Source organism: Phocoena sinus, chromosome 2 (assembly GCF_008692025.1).
Source record: "Phocoena sinus isolate mPhoSin1 chromosome 2, mPhoSin1.pri, whole genome shotgun sequence".
Classification (NCBI taxonomy): Eukaryota; Metazoa; Chordata; class Mammalia; order Artiodactyla; family Phocoenidae; genus Phocoena; species Phocoena sinus.
The window spans coordinates 77,541,789-77,559,789 of NC_045764.1; the positions used below are offsets into that span (position 1 = coordinate 77,541,789).

The 18,001-nt window shown below is 38.0% G+C and overlaps 1 protein-coding gene across 1 annotated transcript in view; it reads right to left on the reverse strand.

The window, feature by feature from the left end:
- Nucleotides 1-18,001, reverse strand: part of TCF12 (transcription factor 12) — a 393,445-nt gene that overhangs the window by 15,069 nt on the left and 360,375 nt on the right. Inside the window, 4 exon segments of the mRNA XM_032621190.1 lie at nucleotides 4,902-5,064; nucleotides 6,343-6,457; nucleotides 16,522-16,728; nucleotides 17,480-17,551. Coding sequence (XP_032477081.1) covers nucleotides 4,902-5,064; nucleotides 6,343-6,457; nucleotides 16,522-16,728; nucleotides 17,480-17,551 — 557 coding nt within the window.

The following is an 18,001-nucleotide window of genomic DNA, read 5'->3' on the forward strand; positions in this document are numbered from 1 at the left end:
AATGTCTGTTAGGTTCGCTGTAAAGTAAGATATGCTTATTGTACAAAATTAAAATTAATAAAATAAAAATGACCTATAAATTTTACCAAATGGTAGTAATAGCTACACTTAACATTACTGTATATTTCTTTCCAGTCCTTCCTCAATGCAAATATATAGTTATATAGTTTGAAATTATACCACATACACTTAATAAAAAAAAATTATTTATTTATTTTTGGCTGTGTTGGGTCTTCACTGCTGTGCGCGGGCTTTCTCTAGTTGCGGCAAGTGGGGGCTACTCTTCGTTGCGGTGTGCAGGCTTCTCTTGTTGTGGAGCATGGGCTCTAGGTGTGGGGGCTTCAGTAGTTGTGGCACACGGGCTCAGCAGTTGTGGCTCATAGGCTCTAGAGTGCAGGCTCAGTAGTTGTAGCACACAGGCTTAGCTGCTCTGCTGCATGTGGGATCTTCCCAGACCAGGGCTTGAACACATGTCCTCTGCATTGGCAGGCAGATTCTTAACCACTGCGCCACCAAGGGAAGTCCCCCACGTACATTTCTAAATGCATTTTCATTGCACATTACAGCATAAAGACTTCTCCACACTACTAGTGAAACTCTTCATAAACATAATTTGAATGACCACATATTATAGCACCCTGCTCTTCTAGATGTGATCAGCAGCATCAGCATTACTGCTTAAAAACTTTACTTTTTACATTACTGTAAAAACAGTGTTACATTACCGTTAGAAACAGAATCTCAGGTTCCGCTACAAACCTACTGAATCAGAAGCTGCATTTTAACAAGATTCATATGTACATTAAGGTTTGAGAAACACTGTACTATTATAGTAATGTATTACAGTTTGCTAATGTCCTTAAATGTATTCTGGCAGTCCCCTGGTGAGGAGGAGGAAGAAAAGCTTAAGATGTGGAATGAGAGAAGTATCTCAGAAAATGACTATACTTTTTGTTCTGGAAGAAATATCATCATCAGTGGTGATGATTTTAAAACATGGGTGAACAACTTTTTGAAGGACAAATTGGCAAAATGAATCCAAGCCTTAAATGTTCATTATCTCTTGATCAGCAATTCCAACTTTAGAAATTCATCCAAAGGATATAATTAGAGATGTTCATAGAAATTTAGGTAAAGAAGTTGATCACAGAATTATTTACTTCAGAACAAATGGGAGTCCAATATTAGGAGATGGGTTAAATAAATCACAGTACAATCCAGATAATGGTCTACTATGTACCCTCTAAAAATCAAGCTGTAGATTATGCTAGGTAAAAGATGCCAAACACAAAAGTCTACATATTGTATGATTCCATTTACAGGAACTTCTAGAAAAGACAAAAGTATGGTAACAGAAAGCAGATCAACATTTGCCAGAAGATGGGAGAAAAGGACTGGTTATAAATTGGCATGAGGAAACTTTTTAGGGTGGCAGAAATATTCTACATTATTAATGTATATAACTGTATACACACGTCAAAGGACCAAAACTGTACGCTTAAAATTGGCGTATTTTATTATATTTGAATTAAACCTCAATAAAGCTGCCTAAAAACAGAAACAAGAAAAAAACACAAATAGATGAAAAGGTTAAAAATACACTGTTAAATTAAAAAAGTTGAAATTATAAACTTTTATCCAGTTTATCTCCAATTTAAACTGTATTTATGGAAAAAGATATTCCTTGAAAAGTAAAACTGTAGTTAATTCTGGGTAGTGGAGTTTCTTGTGATTTTTGTGTGTGCTTTTCTGTAATTTTCAAATTTCTGTAATGAAAACAGACTAATTAATCAGAAAAGAATATTTGAGAAAAATGCTTTGGAATAACTTCTAGAAAATTCTACGTGTATTTCAGAAATAAATTACTGAGCAGGGCCTCTTAGAAACCTGGAAAAAAATGTGCACAAAGAATTGGTGCTTCACCTCTAATACCTTGAGTACTCTAATAAAGAACAAGTAGAGGGGGCTTCCCTGGTGGCGCAGTGGTTGAGAGTCCGCCTGCCGATGCAGGGGACACGGGTTCGTGCCCCGGTCCGGGAAGATCCCCCATGTTGTGGAGTGGCTAGGCCTGTGAGCCATGGCCACTGAGCCTGCGCTTCCGGAGGCTGTGCTCCGCACCGGGAGAGCCCACAACAGTGAGAGGCCCGCGTACCGCAAAACAAACAAACAAAGAAAAAAAAAAAAAACAAGTAGAGGGACTTCCCTGTCCAGTGGTAAAGAATCCGCCTTACAATGCAAGGGATGTGGGTTCGATCCCTGGTCAGGGAACTAAGATTCCCACATGCCACAGGGCAACTAAGCCCACACGCCACAACTACAGAGCCCACACGCTCTGAAGCCTGCTCTGACCACAACTAGAGAGAGAAAACCCGCACACCACGAGTAGAGAGATGCCTGTGTGCTGCAACAAAAGATCCCGCATGCCGCAACTAAGACAGGATGCACCCAAAAATAAATAAAATAAATAATAAATCTTAAAAAAAACACAAGTGGACAACAGATTTTTACTAGCCAATTGTCAAGAATTTCATAAAAGTATTCTTTTGATAATAGAGAATCACTACTAGCTCTTTGACTTCAAAGAAACCTTTACAGATCATCTAGCCCAAAGGTTTCCAAAGGTGGCCACTCACTAGAATCTTCAGGAGCACTTATAAAATATAGCTTTCAAAGGTCCCACTGCCAGAGATGCTGATACAGTGAGCTCGGGTTCAGGGGCCAGGCACCTGTATTTCTAAAATGTTTCAGGAGTCTGTGCAGCAGGGTTAAGAACCACTGTAAGATCAGTGACCTCCCTAGGATTACAAGGCTAATGAGTAGCAGGGTAGTGACAAGAATCCAGGTTAGTGCTTCATGGAAGAAATCAAGAGCACATATCTAAAATTATTATCATCATAAGTTACCACAGTACCTTTACTGATGTTTACTGCATGTGAGACAGTGTGAAAAGGGCTTTATATGCATAATTTTCAGTTTATTCCCACAAGAATCCTAAACAGAAAGTCTCCTGTTAAGATAGAACCAAACCTCAGAGAGCTTAATAACTTGCCAAGGTTACTTGGCAAAATGTGATGAAGCCATGATTCAAACCAAGGTTAGCCTTATTTTGTCCAAGGCTGTGTTTAAATGTACTATTATTAACTACTAAGTATTGTTATTATTAACCCATTATACTGCCTTCTCAATCTCTGATGACCTATAACAGTGCTCAGCAAACTGGCCCATAAGCCAGCTACCTGTTTTTGTAAATAAAATTTTATTGGAAGAGCCACACCCACCTGTTTATGTACTGTCTTTGGCTGCTTTCATGATACAGTGGCAATGTTCAACAGTTGCAACAGAGACTGTATGACCCACAAAGACTAAAATATTTACTATCTGGCCCTTTACACACGAAGTTTGCTGACCTATATAATGAAAGGATGAATGATGAGGACAGATGCAAATTATTTCCCTTAAAGTTCTATTTGAATAATGAAACTATGAAAGAATTAAGATTCCTCAAAGGAGTGGACTCTGGATTCCCTGACTCAATTTTTATTTCTTCATGCCCTTGCACAACTGAGTACAATGCATATTAAAATGATAGTATTAGGACCTTAAGATTTAATTTTCCTCAAGAGAAATGTCAACTACTGAAAATAGTGAGAATGTCGAATGCAAAAGGACAACTTTTAAGTATGGGACTGACAGAAAGGACTATCCTGGTTCTTTTAGTTTGTAATTTCCTTTGTACCATAATTTAATACAAAGAACAATGTTTTAAATATAAATATCTATACGTGATATATACATACTACTGATAAATGGATATATACCAAGAAATAGGACGGGGCTTCCCTGGTGGCGCAGTGGTTGAGAGTCCGTCTGCCGATGCAGGGGACGCAGGTTCGTGCCCCGGTCTGGGAAGATCCCACATGCTGCGGAGCGGCTGGGCCCGTGAGCCATGGCCGCTGAGCCTGCGCGTCCAGAGCCTGTGCTCCGCAGTGGGAGAGGCCACAACAGTGAGAGGCCCACGTACCGCAAAAAAAAAAAAAAAAAAAAAAGAAATAGGACGTACCACGAATATATCAAATTACCTACCTTTAATGTAGAACTAGAAGAAAAATCTGATGGAAGAATCTGGAAATAATTTGAAAACTAATGTATTATGTGTCAATATCCATATTTCAAAGCAAAGTCAAGTCCAGTTTCTAGAAAACCTTCCCCGACAACATCAACGCATGTGGAGTACTTCCTTTTCCATACTCTTTCAAAGTATTGTTTAAAACGTAAGTTGCAAATATCTTCTATAAAGAGCCAGAAAGTAAATATTTTCGGCTTTGTGGGTCATCCAACCTATGTTGCAACTGCACAAATCTGCCACTGCACTGTGAGAGCAGCCACAGACAATATGTAGATGAATGGTGTGTAGTGGTGTTCCAAAAAAACTTTATTTATAAAAACAGTCAATGAACTAGATATGGCCCATGGGCCATAGTTTGCCAGCCCCTGGTTTAAATCATACAAGAGTCTTACCATATACTTAGCCTTAAAATAATGTATTTGAATATTTACTGATGGGTTATATCTAGATACCTATACTTGTACAATTTAACTTGTTTTAGCTATTTTGTTCTCTAGCTGTCTTACAGACTATAAGCACTGATGGGAGAGAAGTAATTCTTTTTTGTATGTAGACCCTAAAATATTGTGGGAAACATGGAAAACATAAATTTAGAGTCAGCTTCATACGCCTCCCTTTTATGGATGCTATGAGGATTAAATGAGATAACACATAAAAGTCCCAACACAGTATCTAGAACACAGCTGACACTTAAATGCACGATACACTTCAATTTTCCAAGTATCTTCACCCATGGCAAATGAGTGAAATTTAATACCTGGATGCTAACAAATACCTTGTTCTGCCTCTAGATGAAACTTTGATATCTTTTTGGGAGGATTCATCATCTGATTTCATGTCATCTGATGAAGGAGGTTCATGAAGGTTTTCATCTTTCTCTTTGTTTTCAGTCTTGATTTCTGTGGGAACAACAGTTCCAGACTGACTTTGCAAGCCACCTAATAAAGAGGCAAAGAAACAGAATAAATGTCCAGACTCATTTATGAATTACAATTAAGACAGTAAAAAGCTTTCTTGCTGGTAAATATCCTTAGTTGTTATAGAGCTACTATAGAAATCTGAAGATGTAAAAAAGTAAACTATTCAGAGCTGGAAACAGCATGTCCACAAACCTTAGAAAAAATTGCTTTTTAAAGCACCTGTATTTAAAAAAAAACAAGCCTGACCCTGATGGTGAGTCCAATGCTCATTTTCAGGCACATTTAACAATCAAACAAGGTAGGAGAAACATGATGCATTTTAAAAACTTCTAAGATGCTGTCAAGTTAAACGAAATAAGCTTTAACATTTTCCTGGACAAACACAATAAAACAGGCATCATGGTTAAATACAACTGGGAAAACTTTATCTTGGTGGTCTTAATACCACCTATATATTTGTACTTATTTATAAGGTCTGTTATAACATTGACAACAATTTGCTTTTTATAAGAATTGTCTGTCTCTCCAATTAAATTATAATCTTCTAAACAACAGCTACTATCACTCAGAGCTCTAAACATACTCAGAAATGTCTTTCTCAATTCCTCTAGGGACAATGAAGACTCAGCCATGAGGGGAAGTGATTTAGAAAGAGACAGGACAGGGACTTCCCTGGCAGTCCAGTGGTTAAGACTCTGCACTTCTACTGAAGGGGGTGCGGGTTCAATCCCTGGTCAGGGAACTAAGATCCCACATGCCACACAGTGCAGCCAAAAAAGAAAAAAAAAAAAAGAAAGAGGACAGATGTAGGAGCTGGTAAGATGATGACCAGTAAACACTGAACAACGGTTTGCACAGGGTTCCATCCATCAATAAATATCTGTAATTGGCCCAGCTAAATGGACCAATTGGAACCCTAAATATTGACCCTGTATATTCACGCAGTAGTACTACTACTACTTGGAATTCTACCACTTAAGATGACTTTTTTTTTTTTCTGTACGCGGGCCTCTCACTGTTGTGGCCTCTCCCGCCGCGGAGCACAGGCTCCGGATGCGCAGGCTCAGGGGCCATGGCCCACGGGCCCAGCCGCTCCGCGGCACGTGGGATCCTCCCAGACCGGGGCACAAACCCGTGTCCCCCGCATCGGCAGGCAGACCCCAACCGCTGCGCCACCAGGGAAGCCCCTAAGATGACTTTTGATTCACAGATGTCAATCTGACTGTGAAGAAGGTGACAGTACTCCAAAATGATACCTCTGTATGTACAACTGCTGTAAACGAACTATATAGTTACCTCTATAATTTTCTTGTGTTTTATGGTTCAAGTCTGTGCTTGAAGCAGTGACCGTACTAGACAGGACTGAATGATTGCCATTGAGACTGACAGAGTCTTCTCGATGAGTTCCGACCTAAAGTTAAAAAAAAAAAAAAAATGTTCATGGTGCAGTAATTGTTCAAATTCTTTCACTGGGTTTAATAGAGAAAACAGCTATCACTCATCTAAATTTAGCAACATTTTTTGGAAGCCACTTTTCTGGTTTTTGGATTGTAAAAGACTCGACAGTAGTACTGTTTCTGAATAAAAATATTTTTAAAAATTCCAGCTTTCAAATTTTATATCCCAGAGGGTTGCTGTGAGAAGCAAATGAGCTAATAGACAAAAAGCACTCTATAATCCATACAGCACTACATATTATAGCCTCTATTGTGTATCAATCAATCTGAAAACCTATTCCATATACTACCTAAAAATGTTAAAGTATCCATGAATTTGCATTTAGCAAAATACTGCTTTGTTCCAAGTAATAATATCATTTATCTATACTTTAGCATATCCTTTTCTTACACAGTGTCTTGTTTTTTCTTCCTCTAATTGCTTCTCCTCAAAAATTTTAAGAGCAGCAAAAGCAATACAAAATTAAAATAACTTAAAATAAAAGTTCTACATTGCCAGGCAACAAAAAGCCATACATTTTTATTCTCAGTTTTAATCAGATTTAGACAAGTCACAGTTAACTTGAACTGAGAAGGCATGCAAACACTACCAAGTGTTTTTAGCTACTGCAGTATTTTTAGAAAAACGGGTTACAAATGAACCAGTTTTTTTTTTATTAGAACAACAGCAGATGTGGCAATTAGAAGATTAATCCTTTAATTAAATAGGTTTATTGCCTGGAGTTATACATGAGAACCACTGTTTTTCAACAAATCCTTCAATCCCAGTAAAATGCCATGCTTTGAATCCCTCTTGAGTAATTAATATAGCTTTTATCTTTCATGACTTTGTATGGATTTTACCCTAAGAGGTATAAATACCCCTATGCAAGTTTATCCTTTGGTTTCCTGTGAGCCAAACAAAAGAAACCAAAGCAAAGTTTCAGGCAATGCAGGCTATTGGTAGTGGATCTGATTAGAACATACCAGGTCTTCCACCCAACTTTTTAAGAAATGTCTGTCCTCTATCTTTATTCTTTTTTTTTTTTTTTTTTTTTTTGGTGGTACGCGGGCCTCTCACTGTTGTGGCCTCTCCTGTTGCGGAGCACAGGCTCCAGACGCGCAGGCCCAGTGGCCATGGGTCACGGGCCCAGCCACTCCGCGGCATGTGGGATCCTCCCAGACCGGGGCACGAACCCGCATCCCCTGCATCGGCAGGCGGACTCTCAACCACTGTGCCACCAGGGAAGCCCCTATCTTTATTCTTATCTTTAATGTAGTTTTGAAAAACCCATTCAATGTATTCCATAGCTACTTTTTTTTTTTTTTTTTTTTTTTACTTTTTAAATTATTTGAGGATTAGTCATTGCTGAGAATTAGCCGTGTCACTACTCCCCTGGATGATCCAGCATTGACCATACCCGTTTTCTAAACCACATAATTTCATCATGCATTAGAATCATAAAATCTTAAAGCTGGGAAAGGGACCACAGAAATCAAGACAGCCTTCTATTCCATTATCATTTTGGAAATTTTCCCTTAGACCCTTAACCTTTACTTCTGCCCTGAACCGCAACCCGCCCCCAGTAAAAAATCTTGAGAAAAACCTGAAGAACTAAATCTAACACCAAGTGAAGAAGTGGACTATGAAAATTACATTCGAGAGGGGAAATTATTATTTATTTTATTTTTTTGCGGTACGCGGGCCTCTCACTGTTGTGGCCTCTCCTGTTGCGGAGCACAGGCTCTGGACGCGCAGGCTCAGCGGCCATGGCTCACGGGCCCAGCCGCTCTGCGGCATGTGGGATCTTCCCAGACCGGGGCACGAACTCATGTCCCCTGCATCGGCAGGCGGACTCTCAACCACTGCGCCACCAGGGAAGCCCGAGAGAGGAAATTATTTCTTTACTTTTATTTTTTGCAGTATGTGGGCCTCTCACCGTTGTGGCCTCTCACGTTGCGGAGCATAGGCTCCGGACGCGCAGGCTCAGCGGCCATGGCTCATGGGCCCAGCCGCTCCGCGGCATGTGGGATCTTCCCGGACCGGGGCACGAACCCGTGTCCCCTGCATTGGCAGGCGGACTCTCAACCACTGCGCCACCAGGGAAGCCCGAAAGAGGAAATTGTTTTTAAAATAGTTTATGATATCCTATCTCTAGGGAATCCTGGTCATGTTTATTCATAACACATAGGGTGCTTTCTTGCTAGCTATGAACTACTCAATGATCTAATGATCTGAGAGGAAGGTCAGTTCAAAAATTGCATTTTATAAAAATAGGGTAAAATACAACAAATAGTTACAAATTCTTTGGGACCTTAGGAGTCTAGGCCTATTTTAAAGATAATATATTACTAGAATAATTTTGACTGGCTGAGGAAATCACTGCAGGATGAAGTAAAAGGTAAGAGTTTTTTTTTTTTTGTAAGAAGATGTTGGGGGTAGGAGTTTATTAATTCATTTATTTTTGCTGTGTTGGGTCTTCGTTTCTGTGCGAGGGCTTTCTCTAGTTGTGGCAAGCGGGGGCCACTCTTCATCATGGTGCGCAGGCCTCTCACTATCGCGGCCTCTCTTTTTGCGGAGCACAGGATCCAGACGCACAGGCTCAGTAGTTGTGGCTCGTGGGCCTAGTTGCTCCGCAGCATGTGGAATCCTCCCAGACCAGGGCTCGAACCCGTGTCCCCTGCATTAGCAGGCAGATTCTCAACCACTGCGCCACCAGGGAAGCCCCAAAGCTAAGATTTTTATGTCTGTGTTTATAATGTGGACTTAAAACTTCCCACGATGTTTGGTAATATATGCCAATTTTGCTCTTATCTAGTATTTTGAGCTATCACACCAAGTAAATGAAAAATAAATAGCCTTTTAAAATTTAAACTTTAAAAAAAAAAAAAATTATTTATTTATTTATTGGCTGCGTTGGGTCTTCGTTGCTGTGTGCGGGCTTTCTCTAGTTGGGGTGAGCGGGAGCTACTCTTTGTTGCGGTGCGCGGGCTTCTCATTGTCGTGGCTTCTCTTGCTGTGGAGCACGGGCTCTAGGCACGTAGGCTTCAGTAGCTGTGGCACGTGGGCTCAGTAGTTGTGGATTGCAGGCTCTAGAGCGCAGGCTCAATAGTTGTGGCACACGGGCTTAGTTGCTCCGTGGCATGTGGGATCCTCCTGGGCCAGGGCTCGAACCTGTATCCCCTGCATTGGCAGGCAGGTTCTTAACCACTGCACCACCAGGGAAGCCCTAAAATTTAAACTTTTAAACATGTTTATTTACTACATATTGTACCTGTGAAACCCATTTTATAGCTCTGTCAGATAATACCATTGAACAGTAGCAAACTGAATTTCACTCATATGATTGATAAGTGATGATGCATCTGTGAAATTCTTATTCTTTTATTTCATGAGTATAAATAATTCTTTGATTTTTCTGAATCTCAACTAATAAAAATGTTCTATCACCTCTTTTCTGATGAAAGGCTTGGAAGACAAAGGATCATTATCTAAACAATAGATCTTAAGGATTTTGCTTTTCCCTGAAGGAAAATCAGAAAGGTTGCTCAATTTGTTTTGCGATATAAAATGTCAGTGAATATCTTTGTCTTTATAGAATACTACAAACTAAGTATTTTCTCACACCAACCTTGAACAAAATTAAGCCTTTCAAAAATGGCATCAGACTAGCAAAAAGTTTCAAGTCTGGAGTTTTTCATGTTAATGAAGTTAGCAGGAACTTTTTCTTTGTAACTTGATTCCCCTTGCAAATGGCCCTCATATATTTTCTGGAGAATTTGACGTTCACAGTTCTTATAGTTTTCTTTAACCCTTGCTCACCCTGGCTCCCAGGTCCTTCCTTTAATCTGAAGCTACCCGTTAAAATGGCTCTGTCCACATACGTAACAGGTGTATAAACAGTTCTTTGTCTGAGCTCAGAGCCTGTGAGGCCAGCCAGATAGGACCTTGTTTAATTGTTCATCTCGTTAGCATACAGCTGACAGAATGCTTCTATCGGGGGACTAGCAGGGGAAGGAAAACCCCTAGGCCTGCTATGCTCTAAATTTCAATTATGAAGAGCTCCGTTTCAGAATAAACGGCCCATTCCATTAAATGACATCATCTTGCATTCTGAATCTTTACAATCTACCTATGGCCTTATTTTTGTGGGAGCATCCAACAAGGGACTTGTTTTCATTTAACTTGGCCAATGGCTTCAACACCCACAATGGAAAAATGCTAAATCTAATTAGTTGATGAATAAGAGGTCTTGTGAATTAAGGGACAGACCGAAAACTACTCAGTATGAACTCCTCGCTGATTTTGAATTCTATTCTAATAATTTGTTCAATTTGTACTATTCACTGAGTACTAATGATTTAAATTAATCACTATTAATCTACAGACTGAATAAAGGATCTTTATGTACTGTAAATATTTTGTTTTACCCAAAGAAGGTTTCATGCTAAAACTTGGAAGAATTCCAGTTGTTATGATTCCTTTTGAATAATATTTCCAAAAATATATAATCTGTATGGATTTCAGACTTAAAAAACTTGACAGTTAAACAATTTTGAGTTAAAAAAATTGTATCAAAACCCTTTAAAAGCACTATAATATGGTTTAAACAAAATTTTAAAAAATTTAAGTTGCCCATTTGGGAAAAAAATTGGTTAGAAAAAGTAAAATACAGTTAAAAAATAAACTTCAGTTTAGCAGAAACCTACACATACCATTTCTACTGTATACAAACCTATACTAACAAAATTACTGTCTAAATATAAGGTTAAAATGATTCCAAATTTACTCTGATAAAGTGACAAAAAGTGCTAAAATTTTGAATAAAATATTACTCTATTTGCCTGTTAGTCTTTAATAACTGAATCTTAAATCTTTTAGAACTAGGAAAAATATAGTTTCTCTAACTGCTTTAGGATTTAGAAAACAGACATGATTTATATTTCAAATCATTATATAAGGTCGCTTTAAGCTCTACAACTGAACATTATTTGCTCTCATACAAGACACACATCTCCAACCATAGCTTAAACAACAAAAAACCCAAGCAATCCCCCCCCCCCCCCCCCCCCCTGGGCAAAAGACATGCCTGAGTTAAATTTCCTCAGGACTTGTAACAAAGAAATCAAAAGACCTCCTGGATGTAATTTTATCCTGTATCATAAATGAGAAACTTTTAAAGATTTGCATCAGTCTTCCATTAACACAAAAGCTTCTAATCTAACTTAGTTTGAAGTTGAAATCACTGTCTGAACAATAACTGAGCACTTTGTGTTAAAGATAAAAGTGCCATTACAGAGCTATCTCATCAGGCCTTGGTATTTTAGATATTACAGCCATAAACTGATGTGATGTAAAATAACTTTATATTGCTGAAACCTCTTTGTAATGCCTAAATGAAATTAATGAGTCTCATTCCTTTTCAGTTTTCCACTTAATAACATTATTTTTTTGCTGTCAGCAGTTTATTCCGAGTTTGTTCTTACATTAAATAAATGGGAGCAAAACTATAGTCTGTCCAATGCTGACATTTCAATAGTTCTAAAAATCCTGATTTTGTGTTTTAAAATTTAAACGATACATCAATCACATCCTAATAATAGTGTCTGATAAAGCCTTAAGTTTTAATTTGCATTAAGAAAATATGGAGAAACTATCCAAAATATTGAAAGGGAATAGGAAATTAAGTAAATGAAAATGTTAACCCTATTCAAAAGTAAGAGCAAATGTTAAAACTAGGGCAGGCTAGCTACACTAATTATATGAGAAGGAGTAGTAATTACCCACTTCCTCGTCTCTTTTTCTGATATAATAATCTTCAGGAAATCTAATTTTTTTTTTTTTTTTTTTTTTGCAGTACGCGGGCCTCTCTCACTGTTGTGGCCTCTCCCGTTGCGGAGCACAGGCTCTGGACGCGCAGGCTCAGTGACCATGGCTCACGGGCCTAGCCACTCTAGGGCATGGGGGATCCTCCCGGACCAGGGCACAAACCCGTGTCCCCTGCATCGGCAGGCGGACTCTCAACCACTGCGCCACCAGGGAAGCCCAGGAAATTTAATTTTTGTGTATATTAGATAGCTAAAATATGTTAAAAGCTTTCTGTGGTTGAAACCTCATTTAATCCTAACCTTTGATGCTAGTCAAGTTTGTTCAGTTAAAAGAAACAACAGTCAAATAAGTCTTTTGATATTGACTCCTATTAATATTTTTGGCAGGTGGTAGTCTTATTACCTTTGTGTGAAATATAAAAATTGTTTTCTGGAATAACAAAAAATAGTAATTATTTCATCTATAAGAAGATGGATCTACAAATCAGTAGATCAGCTGTAGATGATCTTACTAGCATAATCTTGTTATAACTGAAAATAATGTAGAGAAATGTTTTCAGCAACAAAGCTATTTCCTTGATCAAGGAGACTATTTTGGTTAACCTGCCCATGTAGACTTCACACCATAAGTTACCTTGATAGCACTGAAGGCTGAGAGCAGAGCTCTCTGTATTACTTTTATCCTGCCATCAACTCTTATTCTTCTACTCCCAGTGCATTCTGGCTCACCTCAAATATTCCAACTACTTCAACAGAACTCCCAAACTACTCATTAAAACAAAATAAGCAAAATGTTATAGGCTCCAAAAAAATAAAAGAAAAAAACCCCAAAAAACAAACAAACAAAAAACCCCCCAAAAACAAAACTTGCTAACTCTCATTTCCTGCACTGGGAAGCTAATTTTGTTCTAAATCAGGGATTGGCAGAGTATGCCTGTGAGCCAAATCTGGTCCTGTTATTTATTTATTTTGTTTTACTAGTAAAGGAGGCTCTTTTTTACAAATAAAGTTTTATTAAAACACAGCCACACTGATTTGTTTTCATAACAGCTATGGCTGCTTTCATGTTACCAAATCAGAGGTAAGTAGTTGTGCCAGAGACCATATAGCCTGCAAAGCTGAAAATATTTACTGTCTGGCCTTTTACAAAAAAAGTATGCTGATTCTTCTCCTTTAAATTCTAGGAGAGAAAGTAACATCATATTTAAAACTTGGAATTAGGATGGTGACCTCTAGTAAATGCCCACAAAAATCCATTACATCAAAAATTTTATCTGAATGTTCTGTGGACTTCCTGGAATGGTATTTATGTTTACTAGACCAGTTTTACTCTCTGCAGAAAAATAAATGAAATGATGAAATTTAAATATTTTTGAGAGGAAACTGACCGTACGAATTCTAAATGGCGATATAGAATTGCTGATAAACTGATATTTCTGTGGTTACTTTGTAATAATGGCCATGTAACCTCCATTTTTAGGGGCCTAAAAAATACTAATTTATGTTAATGCAGAGGAAAAGTATATAAACTACCAGAAAGTTAAACAAGACAAAAAAAGAAAAGTGATTCCAGAATGTAAAATTGTGTTATTTCTTAGTCATTATCAGTTAGAAAACATGGGGGTGAGATAATAAAAGCAGATTAACTCTTAAAGATGGCTGGCAATAGTTACAAGATGTCCCCCAAATCACACACCCTCCAAGAGTATGAAAAGAGTTGATTCCACATAAGTAGGTACAAAGCATGTAAGCAAGGCTCCTGGCAGTACTGATGCAAGCCCTCAGACATGAATAACAGCCACCAGGATAAGAGTTTTCCTCAACAATATGCCTAAGACTTAGCTGGGACAGTCACTGGCTGACTGTGATCTTCATTTCATTCCATTCTTTGGCCTTTCTGCTGAAACTGAGAACTGAGTACTCACAGCTAAGAAGTTCATTTCAGAAGGATGGGAGCTGAATACTAACTCACCTGACATTCTTAGCTTTTGTCAGTTAATAACTTTTGAGGGTAAGCCTGGCAGAAACATCTGCATCTCCACCTCCATTAGTGATTGGGGAAGAGGTGGATATAATAGATGATGTCTGGCAGACTTTTCTCAGCTGTGTCCTCTAAGAAGGTTATAAAAACTGAAGGAAGACCCTGATAGACAAACTCAGCAATAGCCTGGGCTTAGTTGCTGCAGCACTGATGCTGCTTCTCAGACTAAGCCAGACTCACCTCATGTTTCAGAACTCTCTTTTTCTTGATTACCTTGAATTATTTTCCTTTTATTTTTGCGGTACGCGGGCCTCTCACTGCTGTGGCCTCTCCTGCCACGGAGCACAGGCTCCGGACTTGCAGGCCCAGCGGCCATGGCTCATGGGCCCAGCCGCTCCGCGGCATGTGGGATCCTCCCAGACCGGGGCACGAACCTGCGTCCCCTGCATCGGCAGGCGGACTCTCAACCACTGCGCCACCGGGGAAGTCCTTTTCCTTTTTAAAGAATATCTCTGGCAGCTCTGAAGTAGGCAGCATATTCCTAGTGAATATAATGGAAGCCACTTTCTTAACTAAAAGCTTCAGGGCAGTATCTAATATTAGAAACAATTTTTCCCTCAACAAGTTCTTTTAAAATGCACTAGGTTTTTACATGGCTTTGGAGGACTGGATTCTGAAAAATCTATTTTCCAACTTATATCCAAAGTTGGTAAAAACAACCTCCCAAAGATAGAAGTTCCATTTCATATAAATTCTATATTTATGTGGGAGGAGCCAGAGATATATCATATATTGCAGCAGATAAACTGGAAAAAGGAGCAGTGGGCTATTAACAATGAAGAATTAAGAAACGATTAAGAGGTGAGGACTAAGAATTGCAAATACTGAAGGCTGAGACAAGCTTAGGATTCAAACATACTGATTTTCAAGTCATTCTTCTAAATAAGGATAAACAGTATTTCAGCAAAGTAATAATTTATACTTGCAACAAATGCTATCTTATTATTCTGTTAAAATTATTTTATTACTACCACTAATAGTGATTACAATATTCCCTTTTATTTCTAGGAATTCAGTAATTTAAAGATGCTTTCACATTTATTAGTTTATCAATAGCAACAAAAGCTAATTTAAAAGGAGTCTTAATTTCAAGATCTTCTGATATTAAAAAACAAAAACAAAAAACTGGTTGTTAAGACATGTGGGCATTGTCACCTATGCTGCTGAAAACACTGTTCTTAGGAAACCAGGCAGCCTTGTTTGATGTTTACTTCAGCAACTCCAGAATGAATATAAATGGCTGTCTGATATATGAATGTGAATGTGAAAATCTGGAACCAATCCTATTTTACAGAACACAAGACTTCAGCATTTGGGGCACCTAATTATTGCGATGATAGGTGAGTTTTAGCCTTGATCACACGGCTTACAGCTAGAAATCTGTTTCATAGGAGAATATTTCATGGCATGCAATGAATCTTAAAAACCATGCCATAAACATGCAAACACATGGTTTCAGTTAAATAGCAGATTCAAAACGAGCTTCATTCCTTTAAAACATAATTTGTATAAAAAACAATGTAAGACATTCGACACAGAATTTTTGATGTGCGTGGCTGCAGAATTTTATTTTTTTCCTCCTTTAAAGAACTACCACATTAAAAAAAAAAAGGGATTGAACGATTTTACTCTCTTCAGGGATTAATCTAAAATTGTTTCCTTTCTTTGTCACTTAAATTACAGTCATTCTTAAAACTACCCCAACATTTTTCCTTCATTTGGGAATAAAGCTTAAATTTGGACCTGTACAAATAATATTACATTCGTTCTACTATTGAAGGCTGGTTCCAAATTATAATAAATAGCTTTTCTAGACCAGAACCCTTGAAATTCAGTCTTGCTTTATTGCTTTTGATACTAAGACTTTCTACAACTGTTTCAAGGCAAAAACTGTTCTGATAATTATTACATATCTGGAAAAAAAATCCAAGTTTAAGCTAAAATGATCTCTGTAGAAAGTTTCTGCTTTTTGCACATGGTTATGGTAGGATTTTAAGGGCCAATGCTCAGCCAATGACCCTGCCCAAGACAGTAAAAGAAATTCTTAAAAGCCACTCTACCTTCCTTCCTTACAGAAAGAAGGAACCTCTCTCCCTGAAAGATTTCATGAAAAACATGTAGGACAATATGCTTTAGAAGTTATTTCCAAAAGGATGAGCACTATTTTACCATTGAAGCGGGTCGACTGCTTGTAACAAGGCTTGATCCACCATAGTTTGAATTGAGGCTTCCAATTGGTGCATTATGGGATGGTCCCAATAAACTGTGTATATCACTGTGACCAGCAGGCAAACTGGTGGAAGGTCCCACGGCATGGTTCCGCAGCACATGGATAGCATCATCCAGTCTGTCCAAACGATCCTCCATTCGAGATTGCTGTAGGGATTGAAAAAAGACATGGAGGTTACTGATGTTATCTATTAAATTCATTAAACTGCTATGTTTCCTACTTTGGGATATAGGGAAGGCAGCAAGTGAATATGCAATATCAAGTAGCTTCAAAAGAAACTACCTGTACTACGAATCAACAATTAAAGAAAGGATATTTGTAGACTATGCTAAATTAACAAAGCTTCAGAAGCAAATCACTGCTTCATAAAATCTATTTACCAATCTAGCATGAGGTTATTTCTTTTAGCTTCTACAAAAGCTGAAGGCTACTCTACTGTGTCTGATACTCAATTATCATTGATAAAAAAGATAACCTGTACTTTAACACTGATCTTTGAAATGAGGGCAATTTGGGGGAGGGTCTTCAAATCCAACAAATTTAAGTTGTAATTTGTTTTAAGTGAATATTTATAATACCTATCTGAAATGGTGACCACATCCAAATGTGCTCTTTCACAAAACTGATGAAATGATATTATCTGTTTGTGAATATACACATGCCCCATACACAAACATATTAGAATTTAAGAAAATAAAAGCACATGCCAGTAGAGCTCTTTTAAAAAGAATCACACTCAACAAAAGCCTATTTTTACATATTGTTACAAAAACGAAAATAGTCATTGTTTGATTTTAAAAGACTCTGGAGTCTGTACAGGCTTGATGATTTTAAACGGATAATAGGAAGTGTAATTAATTGAAACACAAAAAAGGCACCATCTAAAAGAAATAGTACCTCACAGACATCCTTTAAGAAGGACATTGCATCTTGCAAATGCTCGTGAAGTTGCTGCTCAACTCGATTTTTCTGGCAAAGTCAAGACAGAACAGGAGGCAAAGCACAGGTTAAGATTAACTCCAAAAGAGATGAGGAAATAGCTGATGTGCATGTCAGCATAACATGTTAGTAAAGTTAACGCGGAGACCTGCAAGATCTACTTGTATTAAGGTATGAGAAGGCTGGGATTTAACAGCAAAGTTATAAGGTTAGCATCTAAGTAGCACACATTGCTTATATTTGCTTATATGTGAGAAGAAAACTTTCCTTTAATTTAAATGTTCTGTTAGTCACAGAAAAAGAACTTTTCTATTTGCAACCTGGAATTACTGAATGATAGCATGACTTAACATTCCATTAAGTCATCCTTATTTTGTTTTTATAATGCTTCGTAATTCTGTGGTAAGCATAGAAAGGCAACAGTAGTTAACACCATACCACAAATTCTTCACTCTCAATACCTAGACAGGCTCCTTTATT